We start from the raw sequence: 25,798 nt of genomic DNA, 5'->3' as shown, positions 1-25,798 counted from the left end.
CCCTAAAAAGAAAATCAGGGAACGAATGTGCATGAGAATTCGGACCCCCCCCCCCCGCCCTGTGTCTGCAGGCTCACTCCCCTTGTGTGTCCTTCACGTGTCCCGGCAGGTCCTAAGACTCTCTGCCCTCTGAAAGGCCATGCATCGTTGTGCAACTCCGAGATGGCCCCTGGGTCGTGGGTAGCCATCCCAGAACGGCACCCAAGGGCCGGGCAGCCATTCTCTCCAAGATGGCACCCAAATTGTGGGGACCCATTCCAAGATGGCTCCTGAGCTCTGGGAGGCATTTCAAGGTGGTACCCAAGGGCTGAGCACCCGCGAGGTCTTAGGGCCCCGAGAGCGAACTCGGCAGTGCGTTCCTCAAGTTCTAGACATTTGGGGCAGGTTGAGGAGACCTAGCCGGCCCTTCACCCCCAGGTCTTCTTGGCGGACCCTGTGTGTGCCCACCGCAGTGGGTCAATCCCAGAAAGGAAAGTCTCAGAGGGGTTCCCACCCGCCTCACCCCCACAGTGAGAAATCAGAGGCTTCCCTCGTGCCTCTGCTCCCTCGCGTCCTTCTCACGGGGTTCTTGAATGGCCCCCCAACCCAATAGTGAAGACTCCTTTTGTCAGGAGGCCAGAGCGGTGGCTCCTTTCCAATTTAAGGACCAAAGCGGGCCACGCTCGGATTCTCCCCTGGGGACACGATACGGTCAAGTTGTGTCAGAACAGCAAGAAAGTTCCAGGGTTCCGGACGCCTCCAAGCCTCTGGAGCCCGACGACGAGGGTCCCGGGGCTGATTGTATTTCTGACTCTGGCCAGACCTCCCACCCCCTCTCCCCTTTGCCTTCTACTCTCTTTTCCTCTTTCTAGGTTTGCTCGTCTTCCACCTCGTCTCCTTTCTCTCTCCTTCTTCCTCACTCCCTCCGCCTCCCCCCCTCCCTTTTTTAAATGATTATTTCAGTATTAGAGCAGTCGAAGAGATTTTGTAAAAATCCAAAGTGTGGCTACGTTATTAAAACGGTCAACACTTTTAAAAAGTAAAGTCAGTAAAATGCACAGCGAATGAGGGGAGAAAGATGGCCACAAATAAGACAGGGAATCGATGGCCTTCATATGTAAAAAGCAGTTACAAATCACTAAGAAACATGAAACTCAGTAGATAAGTGGGCAAGGGAAGGGATATAAACAGAAATTTTGCAGAATGCTGACAGCTAGTAAAAATGAAGAAAATTTCGCCTCCTTGGAATTTGGAGAAATATAAAATACAAACAAGATACAATTTTTTTCCTATCAAGATAGCACCAGTTTTCTTCAAAAAAAAAAGATTTTTAGGGGCACCTGGGTGGCTCAGTCGGTTAAGCGTCCGACTTCAGCTCAGGTCATGATCTTGCGGTCCAGGAGTCCAAGCCCCGCGTCAGGCTCTGTGCTGACAGCTCGGAGCCTGGAGCCTGCTTCGGATTCTGTGTCCCCCCCCCCCCCCCCGCCCCTCTGGCCCTCCCGCACTCGTGCTCTGTCTCACTCTCTCAAAAATAAATGTTAAAAAAAATTTTTTTTAAAGATCTTTGAAGTATATATGAGAAGGTAACGAAATACAGTCGTCCCTCCCTGTGTCAGCTATTTGAGCGATTCCTCCAAGGTGGCTGGAGGGCCCCACACTAGGTCCAGGGAAAATTTCAACTCAGAAGAGCCAAAACGTCTTACCTCCCTCAGGCTAGGATGAATCTGTCCCCCCCCCCCCCCCCCCGCCGAGATAACCTACCTGTGTCTCCACCCCTGTCTGTCTCTGTTTTCTGTCTCGGATCCCCTGCCCTGCCCTGCTTCTGTGTCTTTCTTTCCCTTTCCCCTTTTTCCTCTTCCTTCTGACTTGCCTCTCTGGCTCTTTCCTCTTCCGTTTCTCTCCCTCCCTCCCTCCCTCCCTCCCTCCCTCTTTCTGTGCGCCTCTCTCCTTTTCCCCCTCCCCCCCCCCCATTTTCTGTTCTCTGTTTATCACTTTCTGTGTCTCTCTGTTTCTCTTTGCCCACCCAGCCCATTCAGCATGTGTCATGTGTCTCCTCTGTCCTTCTGTCTCGTTCATATTCTCTCTCTCCCTCCCTGTCCCTCTCTCTCTCCCTCTCACTCTCTCTCCCCCTCCCCGGGCCCTGGCCCTTATCTTCCGGTGACGTGAGCCTGACTATCCACGTAACCTGGGCTGTGTGGTCTGGAGGAGGCGGACCCTTCGCCATACGCTCGGGCATCAGGAGACCCGATCCCCACTATGCTCTGAGCAGCGGTGGTCTTTGTGACAAGGGAGGGCAAGTTTGGGCGGGCGCCTCTTCCCTACTTCCTCGAGCCCTCCAGGATGAGGTCTTTCCAACAGTCCCCAAGTCTCCTAGGGCTCGGGAGGTGACGGGGACAGGGACAGGGGTGAGCACCTGTCGGCCACATCCCCCTGCCCACACACAACCACCCCTTGGCCAGCTGTGCCCTGGGTGGTGAATTTTGCCCTCCGCGGCCACCGCTGGGTGTAGCACAGAAAAAGTGGCGACTGACGTGTCAGCTCACCCTTGACCTTGGCGCTCTCCTCCCAGACCTCTGTCCGCAGCAGATGCTTCAGTGCTGAAGGAGCCTCCCCCTCCCTCCCCCCCGCCATTCCCCCGCCCCACCTCCACCCCCCAGTTTGGCCTCACAGTTTGGGGAAGGGGTAGCCTCCGAAAGACCGGGGGCTTTCAACCATAGGACGGACTTGGGCCATAATGAGCTGGTAATTCACAATATGCTGTTTCTAGGATCCCCGAAGCTACAATTAGTCTCTGCAGTCTGCAAAATCAAAATTATTTTTTCCACCAAAAATCAATCCGCAGAGTGGATTCTTTGTGTTGCAAAAGAATCTGCTGGAGGGAGCTGATTTTTGTTTTGAATTTTCATTTTAAATATGAAGTTATCCAAGGGCATTCGAAACGAGCCTCCAACTCACAGAAATCTGGCAGCACACGTTTGTAGCGAATCTTTTCAGCTGCTTCTGCGAAGTTGCTACAGGCACAAAGCCAGCCAGCCCGTGACCTTGAAAAATCCCTGTTTTGAATGTTTGGCTTCTTGTTTTGGGTTTTGGTGTTTTTTTTTAATCCCTATGCAAGGAAAAGGTCCAGACTGGGATTTAAGGGCATCCTATGAGCCTCGATGGGCTTGCAGATCTCACAGGAGCTGGGGGATGTGAGATTTTGCCAGTGGGATCCTGACAAGGGCCGGCAACTCTCGCGGGGTTTTGGAAGAGCTGACCGTCACAGGAGCACCTGTCTATGGTGGCCATAGGGGTGGGAGAGGCGGACCCTCGGGCCCCTGCCACACGCTCCCTGCCTTGCCGCAGACACTCCATCTGGTGCCGCCATCTCTCTTTCAAGGCAGGGCTGCAGGCCTGGTGCAACTGGCCAAACACCTTGATCAAGCCGCTCCTGCATGCCCGGGGTTAATCCGCCAAAAAGCCAGACAAGGAGCCCCCAGGCTGCTGCTTTCCTCCCCGGAAACGTTTCCGAATCCTCCTCCTGGCTGCAGGGTTCTGGCCTCTTGCCTGAGAAAGTCCCCGTAAGGACTTTGCTTACGGCCTTTCCTTGTTACTACATGGATGTCATCGTTGGCAGTTGTGGGGGTCTTAGCCTGAGTGCCCAACCCCAGCATCCTCTGCTTCCCTTTCTCCCTGGTCCTTCACCTCAATTTATCTGCCCTGTGCCATCTTCTCATAGACAAGGCTGAGAACCCCAAACAGGTGTTAGAGTAGTCTCATTGCTTTAGAAAGAGGTTCCTGGAAGTCTGTCCGGTTTGTCTCCAGTGTGCAGGTCCCTTAGCCTGCTCCGTGCCTCGGTTTCCCCATAAAATAGAAAACCCCTCACCACCGCCTCCTGTGGGAAGCTGTCTCGTGATCCCCATTCTGTAGATGAGGAAATTGAGGCCCAGAGGGCGTGTGAAGGGAAGCGAGTCTGGCAGGATGGCTGCCGTGGGCCTCGGCTGTCAGATTCAGGGCTGCTGCCCGCGTCCCAGCCCTGAACCTGGAAGCTTCCACCAGTGAGCCGGATGGATGGCACTCGACGGCCTAGCCAGCCTGGGTTCCTCGAGAGTCGGGGGGAAGGGGACACGAGCCTGCTCAGAATCTTGCTGTTCTGGCCTTTTGGGGTGGAGGCAAGGATTCTGCCTCGGTGCTGTGATTGTGGCCCCGTCTCGGATGTGGGAGAACGATCCCTGTGGTCCTCCAAGGGATGTGTCGAAGCTCTGCTGACAGTCTCCACCCCTCCTGCATCTCACCCGGATCTGTGTGTGTGTGTGTGTGCGTCCTGTTCCTTCTACTGACTGCGTGCCGTGTCCACGTGACCGCCATTAACACAGCATCTCATGAGCCGTCACACATGATATCATGCTCTGTGCCCCTGCATCGGGGCGGCCACCTGACATTTCTCAGCAGCTGGCGGATCACGATCCTGCCCTCACTGCCAAGAGTCCATCTGGCGCCGCCCCTCCTCCCTCCGGGCAGGCCGGCACAGCTGGCAGAGCGCCTTGATCAAGCCACTCCTGCATGCTCGGGAGCCAAACTGCCGGGAAGCCAAAGAAGGAGCCCTCAGGCTGCCACCTTTCTTATCCTACCCTCCAAACAGCCCCTGCACCGAAGGCATTATTTTTCTTGTGTGCGCTAAAACGGAGAGAAGATTTGAGCCCGAGATACACGAACCGGGGCTTGAATCTCGCTGGGTGACCTTGGGCAGGTCGCTCCCCCGCTCTGGGCCTCAGCTTCCTCATCTGGAAAACAGACATAACGGTGCCACCTTCCCACAGGCACGGGGACATTCAGAAGACTCCCATGTTACACCTGAAGTCAGCGGGTTAGGCGGAAGTCACTGTCCTTGAAAGACCTGTCAGCCATCCACGAAGGAGAAGCGACACGATTCCACGTGTGCAGCGATCCCTAGATACGCTGAGCTTTGAGACCCCCTGAGATAAAATATAAAGGGGGGCGGGGGAGGAAAAACCCCATCGGGAATATTCGTAGGCATTTAAGCCGTTCTGTCGTTAGAAACACCACCAACCTCGAGAGGGGCAGAGGGCGGGGGATTCTGGACAGTGCTTGCCCGGCGGCAAGGCTTCCATTCGCTGACGGCAGTCGGGTCTCTCTGGCCTCGACCTCCCGCCATGGTCGGAGGGTCCTACCGAGGCCAAGCCTGAGGCCAAAGAGGAGTTGTGCGAAGGTGGCTTCGTCTAGGCTCGCGTTTTCTCGGGACTCCTGAGAGCCGGCTCTAACCACAGCCCACATCGGAACCCTTCACTGACCTCCCTGTCCCTCGTCACGTAGGGGGTCCAGGCAAGGCCGTGGCTATTGTGTGTCAAGCATCAGAATCCCCCGGGTCTGTTTTGCAGATGAGGACGGTCCTTAGAGGCAGAGCTGGGGTCCAAACCCTGGTGCTCCCGACTCCAAAGCTCCCAACTGGCAAGCCGTTCTAAAACCTCCCAGCCCCCGGGACCTCTGGAGGAAAGGGCTTTCTTTCTCCAGCTCTTGGCAGTGACCCTCAGGGGCGCATTCGCCTTCGGCAGTTGACGACTCTCTGGCTGTCCAGCTACTTGGAAATTTGGCTTTCTCGGTGCGGTTGGGCAGTGCCGGGAGCCTGCCGAGGGCAGGGGACCGAACAGGGGCTTCCAGATGGAAGGATGGACGTCGGCCAGAGCCGCAAGCCTGAGGCTGCCGCCCCCGCCCCAACCCGGGGCCCGGGTGGGGCAGGGGGCGCTCAGGTGCGCGTGCGTGTATGTGTGTGTTCTGTGTTCTCTCTTCTGAGGCCGCTTACGATCTGTCTCTCCCACCAACGCCACCTCACCAGGAGCAGTACACGGTAAAGTTCTCTCTCTCTCTCTCTCTCTCTCTGTCTCTCTCTCTCTCTCATTTTGTCTCTCGTTCTCCGTGCTCTGGTGCAGCCACGTTGGTTCTGGGCCTCTTTCCATGGCCTCATGTCCTTGCTGCTGTCCTGTTTTTTGCAGTGACCAGAGCCCCCCCTCGGTCTCTCCCCAGGGAGGGGAGCCCTCAGGGGTCTTGGCAACTGCTTTCCATTGCAACGCACCATTAGTCTGGTTCTTGGCAGAGATTAGAAGGGACGTGAGGGGGGGGGGCCTCCCCAGGGGCTCCCTTCAGCAAGGCAGACAAGCACGGGGAGGTGATTCCCGAAGGAGTAAGCGTGTCCAGACCCCGAGATGGGAGAAGGGTGGAAACGCCTAACAACCAGGCCTTGGGCTGTAAGAGGAGGAAGTGGCCTCCCAAAGAATATCTACACTCTCAGCAAAGTGGTTCAAAAAGCGGGTGGTTTTCTGTGAGAACGCCTTGATCAAGCCACTCCTGCATGCTCAGGATCCAACCTGCCAGGAACACTCCTCAGTGCCTCCGTTAAACAAGATTGTTTCTCAGCCTGGCCAGAGGGCACACAGTGCCTTCTGGGAGAGAGGGCCCCTGATGGCCGGGGAGTCACTTTCCAAGGAGTGGATCTGCCCACGGGAGTCCTGTTTCCAAATGTCAGGCATTCGGCACTTCAGGATTTTAGCCGGTCCCGCTTACAACCTAGATGCCCCCTTGCTTGATGTTCTAGTACGGAGACTTCCGCTCTTCCCAAAGCAAAAGGCCTGAAAGACACTTGGGGAAGAAATAGCCGTTTCCCCGTGCGATCCAAATTGTGTCCCTGTCCTGCTTCAAATTATCTCAGTGGCTCTCTTGACGTGCATCTCGTATTTCAGGGGCACGGCCTTGAGATAACGGTGACTTTGGGTTTCAAAAGGGAAAAACATGTTCCAGCTGAATCCTGGAGCATGGCTGTGCCCCGCAGGGTTAAGTCCAGTTCCCGCTCTTTATTCCCTGAAAAATGAGAGGAAAGAGATCTTTAAAAAAGGCGGGGGGAGGGGGGGGTTGTATCCAGATACACCATGGGAGGGGTCTCTGGGAGTTCTACACCTGACCCACGAGGTAACTCTGGGGAGATGTTTGCTAGGAGACCCTCAAAGAACTCTGATCTGGATCCGTTCACGTGTGTCCTGAGATCACACGCCAGGCACACGGCGGGAGCTGGGACAAGAACCAAGATCAAAGGGAAAATGAACCATAGAAGAATAGGTCACAGTTTAAGCCTTTGAGAAGTTCTCTCTCTAAAGCCAGCAGCCAAAGACGAAGCAAAGATGATTCTGAAACAGCAGTAGGGTCTGGTAGAACCCGCAGGCAATCAGGGGAGGCTGTTGGGTAAAGGGGCCACTTAACTTGGCTGCGAAGGCTGCATAGTCCTGGGAACGGACAGGTGGCAGAAGGGCCTTTCTAGCAGCAGGGACAGTAGGTGCAAAAACAAACGGAGGCAAAGAGTCTGGCTGGGGCTTGGGGTGTGTAGCAGTCGATGGGAATGCAAAGGCAAGGTAAGTTGGGCTAGGGTTTGAAGATCCTTGAATGCCGAGCCAAAAGCTTGCAGTTCTAGGCATTCAGATTTCTCCAGAAGGATTCTGAGAAGGAGAGTGACATGGTCATTGGCTTTGAACCACTGTGTGTGGAAAAGGTGGAAGGAGAGGGAGACAGGGAGCGGGTGGGGTGGGGAGGGGAGCTGGGAAATGGGTAGTGGGACTCCAGCACAAGACGATGGCCAGGGACGATGATGGAGAGGTTAGGAGGGTAACCCACTGGGGATGGAGGACAGAAAGCTGAACGGGACCCGGGTTTCTGGCTTGGGCGACTGGCGGGTGGTGAGTTCTATTAACCGCAGGCCTCTGATGGCCGCACCCAATGCCCTCCTTTGGGGGGACCTGAATCATGGTTGGCTGAGGGTATCACGGCCTCTGCAGGGGCTGTACGGCTAGGGCCCCGGTCCAGTAGACCCTGCACTGAACCCCGTAGAAAAGCTGGGTTAAGAGACCCTGGAAGAATGAGGCCTGAGACCCTGGCAGAGGTTCAACATCAGCCTCTGACGTCCCGGTTCTTTGCTTTCGCGCGGGCTCAGGGAATATTGAGGGAGGGCCACGTTAACTCGTTCCTGGATCCTGTTGGGAGGGGAGGCAGGGAATCCCGTTCTCCAGCACCAATGAAAGCCCACAGGGGCCACCAGCCGCCCCATGCTGGGTCTGAGGGCCACCCCATGCAGTTACACAGGCCCAGCCAAGTGGTGGAGGGCCCTTAGCAAGTCCTGAGACCGGGACCACAGAAGGCCGTCTGCTGGCTACCTCTTGAGCCCAAACACAGCAGGGGTGCTCACCACTCTTCCCCAGCAAGGGCAGGCCGGCGCCAGGCTCACCCCAGACTCCTGGGCCTGAGAGGGCAGGGTCACGTGGAGTTGTGGGCCACCCCCCACCCAGACTGACTTCTGCTCCCTCTTTTCCCCTCTCCGTACCCTAACGTCCCTCCACAGTGGCAACAGCAAAGGAAAGGACATCAACACAATTAAGTCCCTCCGAGTCCTCCGGGTGCTACGACCTCTTAAAACCATCAAGCGGTTGCCAAAGCTCAAGGTGAGATTGGGGCATGTGGGAGGCCCGTCAGGGTTGCTGCCGTGTACAGTTGGGCAGGTTGAGCACTGCTCAAGGACACGACACTGAAAGGGGTGCTGGTAACATCACATCCATCGTAGATGGATGTATTTATTATTACAGCTTTCCAGCAGATGGCAGTAAAGTGAGTTGACCTGACAGAATCTGTGTTATTATGACAATTTTCCATTAGATGAAGCGTCTTGAGGTCAGGATCCCCTTTCCTAATTCCCACGAAGCTACCGTACGGATAACAGTAGGGCACAACCCTGATGTGGGAAGCAAGAAACTAGGTTTCTGGCCCCACGTAGCTTTTGACTTTTCAGCTACCAGTTCCAGGTCCGAGTATCTCCTGTTCCACAACAGTGTGAACCAGTATTTCCCAGAGCTTGTCATTCAGGAGGAAAGAAAAGGAAATGAAACCCAGTCTTTCAAACGCATCTGTTCAATTGGCGTTCCACCTGAGGACCACCTGTATCCTCTCTTCAGGTTTATTTCATCGATCACTTTTTAAAATTTAAGTGGACGTATTTTAAAAAGAAATGCCGTGTCCAGGTTCTCAAGCAGGAAGAGCAGAAAGAACCCAACAGAAGATAAAACTAAACATGTTCCCAAAAGACAAGATACTGTTCTTAAAATCTAGCCTAAGAGGGGTGCCTGGGTGGCTCAGTCGGTTAAGCATCCGACTCTTGATCTCAGCTCAGGTCACACATGATCTCACGGTTCGTGACACTGAGCCCCGCATCGGGCTCTGCGCTGACATTGTGGAGCCTGCTCGGGATTCTCTCTCTCTCCCTCTCTCTGCCCCTGCCCTGCTCTCGCAGGCGCGCTCTCTCAAAATAAATAAGATCCGGCCAAAACGGTCGCCTGGAAAGGACTTTGAACACGGGTTGAAAAGGAAAAGAATCAGGGTTAGCCGTTAAGAGTAGCAATTAAGCAAGATCTTCTGGCTCGCTCGAGAGGATTGAAGACGTGGAAAGTGATTAAGTTCGTTGCCGTGCGATTCAGCACTATTTGATGTTGGGCTCCTGCAGGCCCTTGTCCCCTGTCACCAGGACTTTGGCACTATCGCTAGCCAATAGGTGGCCGCCCTTTGGACATGAAAGCTTGCTTGCATTAGAAATACGGAGAGGCCCAGCAGTATTCAGTTCTGCGGTTCTTCACCCTTTCCTGGGTCACGGCCCCCTTTAAGAGCCCCCATGAGGGGCACCTGGGTGGCTCAGTCAGCTAAGCGTCCGACTTCGGCTCAGGTCATGATCTCACGGTTCATGGGTTCGAGCCCCGCGTTGGGCTCTGTGCTGACAGCTCGGAGCCCGGAGCCCTCTACGGATTCTGTGTCTCCCTCGCTCTCTGCCCCTCCCCCGCTCTCACTCTGTCTCTCTCCCTCTGAAAAATAATATTTAATTAATTAATCAAATTAGATAAAACATAAATAAATAAAAGCCCCCAGGAAAGCTATGCACTCTCTCCCTTGGGGAAAGCTGCCGAAGCCAGCCTGTAGTTCCAGTAGGTTCGAGGACCCTTGTCCGCTTGTGGTTAGGACCCGCTGTGGTTGGAAGCAGAACGGGCTGGGAGACATTCCGGGCCTGGACCCCTGCCTTCTTGGGCAGATGGTGAGAGGGTTCCATGTCACCCGGGGCAGGATCTCCGGGGCACCTGAAGTCGGCTCTCACCGGCAGAGCGCCCCCTACTGCTCAGCGGTCCAAAGGGAGAGCGCAGCTCCAGGGGATGGGAAAAGGGGCCACGAGTGAAGCAGGGACACAGAATTAACAGGAAATTCCTTGTCTGCCCGTTCCTCCTGCCCTGAAGAGCTGTGAGCTTGTCTTAGGCTCAGAGAAGCCGCCCCGTTTCCCGGGAGTTGAAAACGGCGGGGGTTGGGGGTTGGATGCACGGAAAGCCAGGACTGAGTGCAGCCCCAGCACCTACCTCCCAGAGCCGCGGGCCCTTAAGCGTGACTCGGCGTGGGGCCTGGTCGGTGAAATGGAACGATCGTGGGCTGCTGGAGGCAGCTGACCGGGCAGGCCCCCAGCCCCTCACGCGCTCTCTCTCCCCTCCACCCCCCGCCCCCCGCCCCCCCCGTCCCCCCAGGCCGTGTTCGACTGCGTGGTGAACTCGCTCAAGAACGTCTTCAACATCCTCATCGTCTACATGCTGTTCATGTTCATCTTCGCCGTGGTGGCCGTGCAGCTGTTCAAGGGGAAGTTCTTCCACTGCACCGACGAATCCAAGGAGTTTGAGAAAGACTGTCGGTGGGTCTGCGCTCTGCTCGGTGCCCCCACCGAGGGGCTGGCGGGGGCGGGGGGCGGGGGGGGGGGGGCGGCCGGAAGCACGAGCCACCGGGCTTGGCGACTGGAGTGTTGGGCTCCGGAAGTGAGCCAGGGGCCGCCCGCTGGGGTCTGGAGTAGGGAGGACAAGCGTCGGGGTTGGAGCTCTAGGTAGGAAGCGCCCTAAGCTGGCTGCTTAACTCGTCATTCCGTCGCCACGTGGGATCGACCTGGGGGATATTAACACGCGTCCGCGTCCCCTTGTTTGAAAACCTTTACGGGCAGATGTGTTTCAGAATTCAGAATAGTTTGCAGTTGTTTGAGAAAGCCCGTGTACCGCGTGTTCCACGCAGGACGTGACTCCCTCCGCTGGGTCTAAGGCATCCCTGTAATCAAACTTTTTTTTTTTTTTTTTTTTGGCGGGGGGTCACGTGACTGTTTGCAGCAAATGGGACGAAAAGCAAGTATAAAGAGCTTCAGGTCCAGGGGGGGTCAGGTTTTGTCGCCAAACGAATTAGATCAGAGGTGGACGGACTTTGTCCGCCAAGGGCCAGATGGCGCGTCACTTCTGCCTTTATGGAGTCCATGGTCTCAGCTGCACCTCCCGTCGTGACACGGGGCGGCCAAGGGCGCCTGGGTGTTTCAGTCGATTAAGCGTCCAACTTCAGCTGGGGTCATGATCTCGCGGTTCGTAGGTTCAAGTCCCGCGTCGGGCTCTGTGCTGACAGCTCGGAGCCTGGAACCTTGTTTCAGATTCTGTGTCTCCCTCTCTCTCTGCCCCTCCCCCACTCACACTCTGTCTCTGTTCCCCCCCCTGCCCCCCCCTTCTCTCTAAAAAATAAATACACATTTAAAAAATGACACAGAGCAGCCAGACAACACATAAACAAAGGTTCCAATAAAATGTTATTTCTATATTTTTTATTTATTTATTTTTTAGTAATCTCTACACCCAATGTGGGGTTTGAACTCACTCACAGCCCTGAGATCAAGAGTCGCATGCTGTTCTGTCTGGGCCAGCCAGGCTCCCCTAAAATTTTATTTCTAGAAACGAAAACTTGAATGTCGGTGTAAGGTTCATCTGTCACGAATGCATTCTTTCGATTTGCTTTCAACCACTTGGAAACGTAGAAAAACCGTTCCTAGTTTGTGGGCCGCACAGAAACAGGTGCAGATTCGGTCTGCAAGCCATAACGTTCACCCTCTGAGTGAAGAGGAAGATATTTGGTTTTCAGAACTTTCTAGACTTTGGAGTTGTGGACCAGAACTTGCGGGCCTGGAGTCCCGCCCCGCCCGTCTTTGGGTCATCTTCATGATGGAAGTTCTTTTTCAATTTTTTTTATGTTTATTTATTTTTGAGAGACAGAGAGAGAGGGTGGAGGAGGAGTAAAGAGAGGGAGACAGAGGAGCCGGGTGAAGCAGGCTCTGCATTGAGAGCAGAGAGCCCGACGCGGGGCTCAAACTCATGAACCGCGAGATCATGACCTGAGCTGAAGTCAGACGCTTGACTGACTGAGCCACCCGGGCGCCCCCTCGTGGTGGAAATCGCTAAGCCCTTACCGACGTGCCCAGTACATGCTGTCGCCGTGTAAAGTGTTACGGGCAGCCTGTCGTTATCTCGGAGGCTGTTTCCTGACGTCGGAAGGACTCCGTTCGGCCACGGGTCTGGGGCTAAGCCTTGTATCGCTGCCCTAAAAAGGAGCAGCCCCCGTCCCCCTCGGTCTGATGGACCCAGAAAAGTTCCTGTCTCTCTCCCTGCTCTCAGCATCCCCCCAAGCCTGAGGCTCCCCCCCGCAGGACTGGAAGTTTTCATGTTGGAAGACAGTGCTGGGTCCTGAGTCAGCTCTCCCGCTGGGAGCAGGGGCCGTGGCCTCATCGGAGGACCTCCAAGGGGGTGCACACGTCCATCAGAGAGCCGCACGGGGGGCTTCCACTCCCTGGGCTGAGGGATGCCATGTGGGCTGGTGGGCCTCCTCGTCCCCTTACCTCTGGTCACCAAAGATGAGGGTCCCCTTCCTCCGTTGACTAACGGCCCCTATTTTCTGCATCAGCGGCAAGTACCTCCTGTACGAGAAGAACGAGGTGAAGGCCCGGGACAGACAGTGGAAGAAGTACGAGTTCCATTATGACAACGTGCTCTGGGCTCTGTTGACTCTCTTCACCGTGTCCACGGGAGAAGGCTGGCCACAGTAAGAGGCCCACCAGACAGCGCCACGGGGGAGTCGGGGGCCCCCGGGGAGCAGGATGGGGAAGGGTCTGAGAGCCCAGCGCTGAGAAAGGCCTGGACGAGGAGGGGTTTGCTCCCGGCTTCCCGAGGTGGAGACCCCGCTGGGTGCACGGGGGGCCCCGTCACCAGAACAGCAGCCTGCACGCGTGGCTGGGCTCGTTTGGGGCCGAAATGCAGGCCTCCCTCCGTGCAGTTCGCCGAACCCTCAGAGTCAGGGCCCTGCACCCTCCCAGATGGGGTGCTGTTTCTAATTTGCAGAAAGGCTCCATGGACGCAGGCAGCCACGTCCTCTTAACCCTTTCTGTGCTGGTGAGCACAGATCTCTAAGGACAAGGCCTGGACGTGGCATTTTCCAAGTCCCTTTGACCACGGGACCGTTCCTCACCCGGACAGGGCCAGTCAGGGTTGTGGTGAGGCTGAATTGTGCAAGCCCAGGGCCGGACCCATGCACACGGGGCCAGTGCTAGCCCATACGGCACCTTTGGGCAAATTTTTTAGGAAGCGCTTCCTCAACAGACTTCGCTTCCATCGGTCAGAATGTGGTCGGCATGTACCGAATGATTTTGTTCAAATAAGGTACTTCGTGGCCACCCGCCAAAAAGTTGTCCTCATAAATGCACAAATCTATCATGTCTCCAGTACGAACGGCACCCCTGAGGCACAGAGCCCTTGAGCAGTGCACAACCTGTGCAGCTGTTCAGAGCAGCTCTGCAGACACACACTCCCATGTTCATCCCCACTACACCTTCCCAGCACCACCACCTGTGCTTAAATGCCCCCCCCCCCCAGCACACACGCACTTAGGTGTGTGCCTCCATGACTCCCATACACCCTCCCATCCATCCCCACCAGCCTGGTTTCCCATCCCAACTTGGCCAGGCCTTAGTGGGTGAACTTCGACAGGTCACTTTAAACTGCCAAACCTCAGTTTCCTCATTTGCAAAACGGGGCCAGTAATAACCTCCCTGAGAGGGTTGCCAAGGACATAGATAAAATCATTTCTAGCCCCTGATAGCCCCCGGGACGCGGTGGGAGAGGTAACTGAGAGCGTGGTCCACACTCCCCCCAGACGAAGGAGGAGGGAGCTCTTCTGGCTTCGTAAAATCACCACAGGAGTCGGGGTCGGAAAATAACGACTATTTCCATCTTGTTGCTGTTTTCTTTTAATGTTTCCCTCCGTTCCCGTTGCTTGTCCCGCTTTCCCCCTCCCCCTGCTCCGCGCCTCCCAGGGTCCTCAAGCACTCCGTGGACGCCACCTTTGAGAACCAGGGCCCCAGCCCCGGGTACCGCATGGAGATGTCCATCTTCTACGTCGTCTACTTCGTGGTGTTCCCCTTCTTCTTCGTCAATATCTTCGTGGCCTTGATCATCATCACCTTCCAGGAGCAGGGGGACAAGATGATGGAGGAATACAGCCTGGAGAAAAATGAGGTGCCGCTTCCCAGTTGCCTCCTTCACTTAAAAATTGACAACTCCCGCCCCCCCCGTCGCAGGCACACACACAGGCACACGCGTGCGTCCAGAAAACAGCTTCTGGGGGCATCTGGGGAGGGCGCAGCAGCATCCTCCCGGCAGCGTTCAGTCTGTAGGACGGCCCTTCATGGGGTTCCCAGAGGAAAACACACTGAAAGAAGGTGTGTGTATCAGTCAGTTCAGACGAGGTTATGCCACAGTAACAAGCATGTCCGGAATCTCAGTGCCAGATGCCCACACAGGGATCGATTGATTTCTTGCCCAGCACCGCACGTCCAGGAGGCTCTGGTCCACGTTACCTTTATTCTGGTTGCTCTCCGAGACACTTCAGATCAAGAAGAGATAATGGCAAACCACTGTGCACTTTCGGCGGCGGGGGGGAGATCTGTGCCCGGAAGCGACCCTTCCATCCACCCATCCACATCTCACTGGCCAGAGGAAGTCACACATCTGTGTCTGATGTCCGTGGGGTGGCGAAGTGTAATCTCCCCGAGGGCAGGGTGGTGAATATTTGTGAGTGAAGCTCCAGTCCTCCTGAGAGAGCGCAGATGTGGCCCTTGGCTCGGCTGACGTGCCCGAGGGCCGGGGGGGTGGGGGGTGCCCCGTGTCCAGCCACCGGCCTCTCTCCCGCAGAGGGCCTGCATCGACTTCGCCATCAGTGCCAAACCGCTGACCCGACACATGCCCCAGAACAAGCAAAGCTTCCAGTATCGCATGTGGCAGTTCGTGGTGTCCCCGCCTTTCGAGTACACCATCATGGCCATGATCGCCCTCAACACCATCGTGCTCATGATGAAGGTGAGCCCCCAGCACCGCCCACACCGCCCACGGCCACCCGTCCCGCCCCCCCCCCAGCAGAGCGGAGCCGCCTGCCGCGAGTCCCCCAGACCGAGCCCCTTCCGACGTCACCTGCGGGGACCTTCCTCCAGGAAGCCCTCCCTGGCCTCCCGCAGCGGCACGAGGCACCCATCTAGCGGTTCTCCCGCGGGCCGTAATGTCGGTGTTGGGTTGCCCGGCCGTCTGCCCCACCGGCCTGTGAGCTCCACAGGGGCCAGGCAAGTCCCGCTCAGCCCTGAATTCCTGGGGTTCGGCACATCCCTGGGCGTGAGGGAACAGGAGGCCCTCAAGAAACGTGCGATGGGTGAAATGAGAAAGGAGGGGCAGGTAAGGACCTTGCAACCCTTGGGGCCGCGGAGTCCCTTCCGGGTGAAAAGCCAGGACCTTGCACCCTGTGGTCTAAAGACCCAAGGGCGGGATTTAAGCCCAGCTCCGCTGTTTGACTTAGCATTTAACTTGGCGCCAGGGGCCAGCAACTATCAGGCGTCAGTTTCCCCGTCAATGAAACGAGGACGATAATAACGGCACCTTCCTCCCGACCTCGAGCGGGGGTGAGGATTGAATGAGGAAGTCCAGACAAAGACACGGGCACATGTCTCGGCACTTTGAAAACACTCGGTCCCTAGGCTGCCAACTTTTGAATTGGCAAAAAAGCAGTGCCTGCGTTTGCTTGAAACGCTTCTCCGCAGGCAAGCTCTTTTCTCTTTCCATCGTTATAATCCTTAAACGGTTCCAAACAGACAGAAAGGAATAGTACAGCACAGCGCTTCTCGAAATGCAGTGCGTTCACGGATCGTCTAGGGATCTTGGTAAAATGTGGATTCTCGGCCAGCAGATCCGGGGTGGGGCCAGGATTCTGAAATTCTAATCAGCATCCCCCAGGATGCAGCAATCCCCGGGATTGCTGCAGGTCCCTGAATACCCGGTCTCCGTCACCCAGAGGTGCCCATTTGGAACACGCTCTGTGCTGGCTTCATCTGTTCTCTCTCTCTCTCTCTCTCTCTCTCTCTCTCTCTCTTTTGTGGTTGTCGTTGTTGTGAGGTGAAATTCACATAACATAAAATTAACCAGTTCAAGCGCACCTGGGGGGCTCAGTCGGTCAAGCATCTGACTCTTGACCTCAACTCAGGGTTGGGAGTTAAAGCCCCAAGGCGGGCTTCCGTGTCCAGCATGGAGCCTCCTTAAAAAAAAAAAAAATTTTTTAACCATTTCAAAGTGTGCAATTCAAGGGCAGTTTCGTACAGTCACCACCCTGCGCAACCATCACCTCTCCCTGCTTCCAGAACATTTTCATCACCCCAAAAGGAGGACCCGTCCCAGCAACTGCCAGTCTGTGTTCTGTCTCTGTGGATCCATCTATTCTGGACATTTCATCTATTTTTTTTAATGATTATTTATTTTGAGAGAGAGAGAGAGAGAGAGAGAGGGCGCTTGCACACGTGAACAGAGGAGGGGCAGAGAGAGGAAGACAGAGGATCCGAAGCAGGCTCTGCCCTGTGAGCACAGAGCGACCAGGGGCTTGAACCCACATACCCCGAGATCATGACCTGAGCCAAAGTCAAACGCTCAACCGACTGAGCCACCCAGGCGCCCCAATTACTTTAAAGATACCGCAATATTTTGACCTTAAATTCTTCGGTATGTATTTGTAAGAAATAAGAAAAAAAAACAAATAAGAAATTTTCCTATATATTCTTTTTTTTTCCTATATATTCTTATGCTTGACAAGATTTCTCTAAGATACGTATTGAATTGTCCCCAAAGTATCTTTTACAGTATGGGTTGTTCTCTGAGCCAAGATCCAAAGGGCTACACATGGCCTCTGGTTGTTGTCTTTTATTTTTTATTAATTTTTTTCATGTTTATTTTTAAGAGAGAGGGAGAAAGAGTACAAATGCGGGGGTGCACAGAGAGAGAGGGGGACACAGGATCCAAAGCAGGCTCCAGGCTCTGAGCTGTCAGCACAGAGCCCGACGCGGGGCTCGAACCCACAAATCATGAGGTACTGACCTGAGTCAAAGTCATATGCTTAACCCACTGAGCCACCCAGGCGCCCCTGTTTGTTGTCTTTTAAATCACTGTCTTCCCCATACCGTTTTTTTTTTTTTTCTTGCCCCATGCTGTTGACTTTTTGAGGAAACCAGCTAAGTTGAATGAAAACTGTCCCACCTGTGGGTGCGTTAGTCTCCTCGTGGGGTATTGTGACTTCTCCCACCTGCCGTGTCTCCTGTAACCTGGTCCTCAGGGCTGAAGGTTATAAATTTGAATATAATTAAATAGTCTGGGCAAGAAGACTTCATAAGGAAGTCTTAGAGTAGCAGTTATCTCTGGGGCAGGTTACTGACTGGGAAAGGGTGCAAGGAAACTTTTGGGGGTGCTGGAAGTGTTCTGGGGGGCAGTCTCATGGGAGTGCACAGCTAAGGATTAAAAAGGGGGGGGGCGCTGCGCCTGGGTGGCTCAGTGGGTTAAGCCTCGTACTCTTGGTTTCGGCACAGGTCGTGATCACACGGTTCGTGGGTTCAAGCCCCACATCGGGCTCTGCCCTAACAGTGCTTGGGATTCTCTCTCTCCCTCACTCTGTCTCTGCCCTTCCCCTGTTCTTGTGCTGCTGCTCTCTCGCTCTCAAAATAAATACATAAAAGATCTGAAAAAAAAAAAAAAAGAAAATCCCGCATTCCATCCGGAGCCGCATCAAGCAGGCAGTCCTGGGATCTGGGATGCTAAGGTGGGACTCAAGAAAGTGCTTGTTTGGATGTGAAAAGATTAGCCCAGCCCAGGAACAGCTGGCCGGGGGGCCTGGGTCGCCTCCAATAGCATGTCGGGAAGCCCAGTGCCCAGGTCTCGCCTGCCCCAGGACGGGACAGTCACAGAGCCGCCTCCCCAGCTCCCCCCCCTGCCCGCTGACCCCAACGTCCTTCCTCCTCTCTACTCCAGTTCTACGGGGCCTCGGTTGCTTATGAAAACGCTTTGAGGGTATTCAACATCGTCTTCACCTCCCTCTTCTCTCTGGAATGTCTGCTGAAAGTCATGGCTTTCGGGATTCTGGTAAGTACGGCCTTGGGGCTAGAGCCGTGCATCGGGGATGGTGGGTGATGATCTCCCCAACCCCAGCGGCAGCTTGAGCATCCCTCCAGTGCCCACAGACCCTTGTTAGCCATTCCTGCGCCTGCCAGATAACAGCAAGGAGACCCAGCCCTTGCCAGGCGCATGCACCTGCCGTCATTCCTCAGAGCGATCCAAACGGGGGGGGGGGGCGGGGGTGGGTCGGCGATTGCCATCCAGTTTAAGGAAACTGAGATCCGGACCGGGCCGAGTCCGTGGTGTCCCAGCCGTTCTAACCACAATCCACAGTCAGGCGTACCTTTTGCGAGGGAGGCAGCACCCAGACGCGCAAATAGACAACCGACGTGAAGTTTTCCAGAATCCAAATCCCGTCTCTGCCTGCGGCACGGGCTCTTCCACTGATGGCGGAGCTTTTCTTTTCTAAATGCAGTTGGTCGCCCGCTAGCCTGTCTTCATCTCCGACTAATGCGAGTGGTCTTAACCTGAAGCCCACTGATCCGTGGGTGCAGGGGAAGGGGCGGGGGAGCTGTGAAATTAGACGTGAGCAAATCACGTCTCTAGTTTTCACAAGCCGCTAACTGGACGTTAACATTTCCTTCCATCTTGAAGGCAGACCAACCCCTGCAGTGTGACCAGTACTCTCTGTGTCACCGATAAAAATCAGATCTTTCCGTAGCGCATGACAGAGGCGGCAGGTTCCTCCAAATTTTTGTTCATGTTCAGCCTTGCTTCGAACACCGGTGACCGTCAAACCTACCGCCGGAAATTATTTCATGTTAATGAAGAAATGCGTTAATCATTAGATCACTGTTTAAAAATAGTTTTTGATAATTGTATTTCGGCGTAACAGGTGCCCTTGCAATCCTGGGTATTTTATTTTATGCATTTACAAAGCTTCCTCTGAGAAGGTCTTCCCAGGAGGCCTGGGAGGTTCACAGCCCCCCCCCCCCAAAAAAAAGCCAAGAAGGCCTGAACTGAACTGATGGGTTGTGTGATGGGACCTTCTAGAAGGTCCCCCGTGAGTGGCCAAGCTCAGACTTAAAACAGGATGCTTCCCTCTTGCCCACCCACTTTGTCCACCTCTCTGAGGAGAGTGGCCCACAGCCTGTGGCCTCGCCAGGCTGTCAGCGAGGTGGAGGCAGGATTCCCAAGGTGGCAAAGGGTGTTAGTTTGGATACCAGAGAGGCCTCGATTCAACTCACATCCGGGCTGTGTCACCTCGCCTCTCCATCGCGAGGGCTCGTCCTCTGCCTCTTCCTCAGAAGAGCCCTTGCGAACCCCAGTGTGCCTGAAGGCTGAGGGTGAGGGCTGGCATGGAGTGAGCGCCCCATAAATGCCAGGAAGGGTCACCATGAGGCCTTAAAATTGAATGATCCCCCAGAGCCAGCCCCGGAAGTTCAGGCTCACTTGGTCAGGTGGGAGCCCCTGAATCCGTATCTTTAATAAGTGCCCCAAGGGGGGTCCAAGATACATCTAGTGTTGAACACCAGGCAGAAAGGGGAGGCACCCCGCAGCCAGGGCAAGGGCACCGACTCTGCATTTCGGTCCTGGGGATGCCACCAGGATGGGTCACAGAACACGTATGGGGGGGGCGGCAATCAGGCTCTGGCGTGCCCGTATCAGGGTGCAAACCCCTTTCTCGCTGCGTGGCCTCAAGCAAAGCACATGGCCTTTTTCTCCTGTTTCCACATCTACAAAACAGGAGTACGGTGCACCCGGCCTCCCAGGGCGGAGGGGAGCGTGGTGTAGGTTCATACGCGGGACCTGCCCAGCCCAGTTGTGCTGTGCGATTTTTGTAACCCCCGTCGATCTTCTGGTAAATGAAGCGGCTTAGGGCTCCATCCTCCCCGCCCCCGACCATCCCCCAGGGGCCTGCGTGGAGCCGCCCCCTCTGGTTTGGGTGAAGTTCACCATGTGCAGTTTAGGCAATGGGGTGGGAGGGAGGGACCCTTGTCGTCCAGGGGCTAAGACCTATGGCCAGACGCCTAGAAAGTCGCCTTCATTTGGACTCCCCCCAGAAGCACAGCCTGAGATCAGGACTGAGTGCGAGGAATTTATCTGGAAACCCAGGGAACTCAGTGTGGGGGAGAGGAGTGAGGCAGGAGCCAGAAGGCAGCCAGTACAAGCATGTTATGGAGCCAGTTCCACAGTTCCCTTGAGGACCAGCAGGAGGCAGCAGAGAGCGCATACTGCAGCGGCTTTCCACCTGAGGGGAGAGCCGGGGCATTTGTCCTCCAAGGCCCATCAGTCATAATCAAGGGCTGCTCCCAGGGGGAGCCGTTTAATTTGCAACCAGAGAAAGACCCTGGGCAGAGCAACCGAAGGCGTGTAGGGGAAATATGAGGGGATATGGGCAGGGCCCCAGCAGCATCTGCCAAAATACCAAAAGTGCCAGTGGAACATGAATTCCTTTTAGATGATTACGAAACAGCATCCATTCATTGAGCACCTGCTGTATAACCAAACTCCGCCCCCCGGCTTCACATTCTTTATCTGATTGCTGTTATACCCCTGTCTTCCAGAAGAGGGCTCCAAGGCCCAACCAGTCCCAACTCCGAGACCCTTTCATTCCTACGCGCTGAAAATAGTTTGAGCCGGGAAAGCACAGCTCCAAAGCCTGAGTCCTTCTCTGTGAGGCAGAGGGGCTGCCTCAGGGCCAGACGCTCAGGGGAGGAACAGACCAATCAGAAGGGGACCTGCGAGCCCCAAGCTGGTCCCCGCTTTGTGAGGGTGCTGAGAAAGCCTGCGTTAGGTGTGGGTCCCACTGAGCCTGGAGGGGAGGGCTGTCTGTTTGAACCAGACCCTTGGATTCAGGCAGAGGTGCTGCTCGGCGTGGGCTCAAACGGTGTGGAATGTTTTCACAAATACTCCTCTGCGCAAAACCTGTTGGCTGTAACTAGACACAGGCGGCCCCATCCAACCGCAAGGGGACCAGAAAGTGCAGCCTGGCACGTGCCCCGAAGGCGTTTCATGCCCCTGTTACCTCTCCCCTTCTTCAGGTTAGGAAGTGGAAGAAATGAGAGGTTAAGTCACTGGCCCACAGCCATACAGCAGGATGGTAACAAAGCTGGGATTCGAACCCACAGTCCACTGTCTTAGCGAGCATGCTGTAGCAGGTGTGGTCTTGAACACAAACCCTAGACTCGAGCTGAGTTCAGTCCTGACCCTTCACCTCTGTGCTGCTCACCTCAGAAGGTGAGCGGCATCCCACTCCGAGCTCCCGTCGCCTCGGGTAAAGCGGGTGACAATCCTTTGCTCTGAGGGTCCATGTGAGGATCCCAGTGACATCGTTTATAAACCATCTCGGGTCTCAGGGAGCCCTCAGATATGTCAAAAAGACAGGCAAGCCCAAAAGACAGCCCTCGTTCTCCAGCAGAGCGACACCGGGTCTTGGAGGCCCCCCCTGGGGCCAGGAGAGCCATGGGGGTCCCAGGGAGGGGGACTCAGAGCAGGTGATATTAAGCAGCCCATACAGCAGCACTTTGCTATTTGAATGACCACGCGTGTTGTGGGCACTCGGGCTGATCAGCAGCCGTGCCCCTAATGCACACTGGGGCCGGCCGTGGCAGCCGGGCGTGGAGCCCCGTGTTGGCATCTCTGTCTTGTGGGTCCCCATTCTAGAATTATTTTCGTGATGCCTGGAACATCTTCGACTTTGTGACTGTTCTGGGCAGCATCACCGACATCCTCGTGACTGAGTTTGGGGTAAGTTTCCCACCAGCTTCTCTCTGGATAGCTCCCGGCTGGGCGGAGAATGGGTGGCTGGGGGTGGGGGAGAACCTTCCAAAAGCAGCGGTCCCAAAAGCCACAGCTGACTCGGGCCAGCACTTGACGTGACCAAAGGGAGAAGCGGGGACCCCAGGGGCAAGGGCAGCCCCTCGGGAGGGCGGCTCGGGGAGACGGGGGAGCCCAAAGCCACAGCTGTGGGGCCAGCACTGCAGTGTGAACTTTCCTGCATCTCGGCTGTTGACCATTGAATCAATAATATGGATGAGTGCATTGAGATAATTAAAGGATCCTAAGGCTGAGCCCTACCCCCAAACCCCACACAGTGTTGGGGACCCAGAAAGAACCAGCTTCGAGTCCGTTCTGTTTGAACTAACCATCTTCTGGTTCGTGGAAGGAGGTTGAGGAGGGAGCTGTGGCCCTGCAGCCAACAGGGGATCCCACTCCTAGGTCCCCAGGATGTCCACCCTCTTCTGTCCCCAGGCTTGGGAGGCTTGCAGCTCGGGGAGGGGGGCGGTCCCTAGACCTCCGTGGTGGCCCCATAGGCCACATCATCCTTCCCCCCATCTGAGAGACTCAGGGCCCCAGAGCTCCTATCTCAGATACCCTCTTTGGCCATTTTCGAGTAAGCCCAGGCCTGGGAGCCCTCAGGAAACTGGTGGGGAGGGTAGGAAATCCTCATAAGGGGAGCAAAAAGGGCAAAGACTGTTGAAGCCAGGGGTGGGAAGGGATATCAACCTCATCAAAATAGCAGTAAAAATAATGGCCGACTTAGTTGCGTGGCAGGCACAGTGCCAAGCGATTCATGTGGATCAGCTCGTGGTACAGGTCAGGGGGTCAGTAGATAAAAGGATTCCTTTGGGAGGGTTTAACTGAAGGGATTGGAAAGCAGAGACTACTCACAGAGAGGAGGGGAAGAGGGCCGACCAGGATGGGAAAGCGCGGGGCACCCAGCCACCGTGAGGAGCTGTCACCTGCCCAGGTGCTGAAGCGGGGAGGAAATCTGAGCTGGGGTGGGGAAGGGCCACCCAGCAGGAGCCTGCGGGGACAGAGCCTGTGCCCGAGAGGAAGGCCAGAGCAGGCTCAGGGCATCAGGAGAGAAATAACCCAAGCCCATCTCTCCCCCCACCCTCCCATCTCCTGCCAGTGCTTCCTGTTGGCCAAGCCTAGCCAGAAGGGAGCCAGAAGGCCAGGGAGCAGGGGGTGGGGGAGGTGCTCAGAACAAGCAGAGAAAAGTGGAGAATACACCTGGTTGGGCTGTGGCCCCATTTCACAGATGAGGAAGCTAGTGCCCAGTGCTCGGGGAAGCGAGGGACCTGCCCAAGGTCGTGCACGCACCCAGACCTGGTAACTCCTGAGGCTCACCGGTGGCCCTGGGGTGGCCCATTAGAGCCCCCAGCAGAAAGGGATCGATGGGCCCATTCTCCCATCCTGGGAGGCCGACGGGACGAAAGAGCTACACAGAAACGGAGGCCATTCTCTGATGTGTCCCCTGAGACCCCCCCTCCCAAGTGGTGTCCTGGCCATACCTCTTTGCCCTGAGCTCCACTGAGCCAGAAATTCTCCCTTCCCTTCGTCCCATCCCTAACACCTTCCTCTAGGGAGGTCAGTGGGGGTGTCCCCGACCTGGGCCCCGTGCTCTGGCAGAGGACCAGAGCCCCGGCCTCATCTTCTGTCCTGAGTCTCTAAGAGATCCAGAGCTCCGACTGGCAGTCATCCAGCTGAGCACAAGACAGCTTTGAACCAGTACGAGAGGTTGGAAGGGTGGCCCCGCACCCCCCGCAGAGCACGTGGAGGGAGTTGGTTGAAACCTCCAGTGGCCGGGAGTAAGCGATCCATAGGGCTGGACCCCCGCGGCCCGGGCTCCGGACTGGCAGGACAGGGAAGGGCATCAGGGCTATTCAGTGAGTCGAACAGCCCTCCGCACGAGCTGTTTGACTTTGCCAGCCTACGTCACCTCTGCTCCTGTAGCGTGGGGATAACTGGTGTAATTAATTAACCTCCCTGGGTCCTTGCCAGCTTCACGTTCACACATGCATCCGGTAGGCACTCATTGAGCGCCTGCTGTGTGCCGGGCACTGTCGTAGGTGCTGGAGACCGTGAGCAAAGCCAGACCAGACAAGAACGCCCGCCCCCCCAGGGCTGGCATTCTAGGGAAGGAGCTGGCAACCTTTAACACGCGTGAGCGAGCCACGTGAAGGGTTTGGCACAGAACCTGCCAGGAAATAGATCGTTCACAAATGGCGGCTGTTATTCTTACTGCTACAGCTGTTGCTATTATTACCGGGAGCGTCCTTGGGTCTGCAGTGGGCCTTCCACTGTACTTGGGTTTGCCAGTCACCTCCCCCACCCCAGCCCCCCGGGGCCCTGGATCAGAATCATTTGGAGGGGAAGGCGGAGGCTGGGTGTGTGGACCCTTTGAGGATGTTATGCTCCTCCCAACCTGGGCTGAGGGGAGGCCTGCCCTGCGGGGCAAGGAGCCCACAGCCACCCCTTTCTGCCTCCCAGGTAAGCCCGCCAGGTTCAGGCCAGAACCCCGCCAGGCTGAGGCAGGGGGCGCCAGACGCTTGGGAGGGCAGATCCCCCGGGTTGTGCGGGAGGGGGAAGGGCTGGAGGCCCACTGGGCCTCAGCTGCCGCCCCCTAGTGGCCGGGTGACGGGGGGGTTTGCCCTGCGTGCGATGGTTAATGACTGTTTCTTGTCTTGTCTCTTTTCATGCCTGCTCTTTAAACTGTATATTGGCACAACGCCGTCTGAAAAACTCATCCAATCAAAATGCACTATGAAATTCATTTGTTCATCCATGACATGGTCTGTGTGTTCATACACCAATGACTATCTCCCAACCCACCACCCCCACTCCCCGCCCGGGAACCGAAACCCATTGGTGTTTTGGCACTGGTTACAAATCAACCTAAAAAACGCTGAACACGCCTCCCCAACTGCCCCCGCCCGCCCGCTCCCCCTCCATCTTCAACATCTGCATCTAGAATCCGGTTGGTCTTACTTCTTTCTGAAGTCTAAATGCCTTACATTAACTGTGAACGCATCTTCTCGTACCAGCACTGCACGTCCCGCCCTGGGCTTTCTGGACTCGGGTTGCCTGATGCATCCCGCCCTCCCCCAGCACCCCTACCCCGTCTTGTCTGTCCGTCTCCCCAGCCCACCCCCCTCCCTCCTCCTTCCTGCAGTCTCTCTCTCTCTCTCTCTCTCTCTCTCTCGTTTTTACTGGGCTCTGAGTTGGGGTTTTCTGTGTGGGTTGGTTTGCGTCTTTTGCAAAGCAAAGGGTTTGCTCCAGCAGGACTCATCAGCTGGGTGGGCCTCCCGCCCCATCCCGTACACGCGTCCCTACACGCCGAGCCCCTGCAACACCCAGACATCGCTCCTGTCCCCCTCTGATCAGCTCCATGGGGCCTGGGCCCCGGGAAACTCCAGGCCCGTGGGTGTGACTTTCTAGAGATGTGAATCTCCCAAGTCCAAGGAGGTCGGAGGGCCGGACAGCAGGCAGGCAAACACTCCCAGACAAGGGAAACACGGAAGGGCCAGGACTCGGGCCGGCCAGACGAGACCCTCTCCCGGAGCCCCGGCCTTCACGTGCTCACATAACCGCCCCCATACACACAGTCACAGCACACAGGTGCCCTCGCCCCTTTCCCACATGCGCCCTCTCTCTCCCTTCCTCTCTTGTTCTTGTGCTCCTCCTCTCTCTCCTCTGCCCACGACACACACACACAC

General features: G+C 56.0%; 1 protein-coding gene across 1 annotated transcript in view; it reads left to right on the top strand.

The window, feature by feature from the left end:
• Positions 1-25,798, top strand: part of CACNA1A (calcium voltage-gated channel subunit alpha1 A) — a 121,460-nt gene that overhangs the window by 66,833 nt on the left and 28,829 nt on the right. The window contains 7 exon segments of the mRNA XM_042976796.1: positions 8,357-8,456; positions 10,563-10,723; positions 12,790-12,927; positions 14,195-14,396; positions 15,072-15,236; positions 18,210-18,320; positions 21,960-22,043. Of these exon segments, the coding sequence (XP_042832730.1) occupies positions 8,357-8,456; positions 10,563-10,723; positions 12,790-12,927; positions 14,195-14,396; positions 15,072-15,236; positions 18,210-18,320; positions 21,960-22,043 (961 nt within the window).

Source organism: Panthera tigris, chromosome A2 (genome assembly GCF_018350195.1).
Source record: "Panthera tigris isolate Pti1 chromosome A2, P.tigris_Pti1_mat1.1, whole genome shotgun sequence".
Lineage (NCBI taxonomy): Eukaryota > Metazoa > Chordata > Mammalia > Carnivora > Felidae > Panthera > Panthera tigris.
The sequence above is the reverse complement of the archived record's forward strand: the minus strand, read 5'-3'. Positions and strand labels throughout refer to the sequence as shown.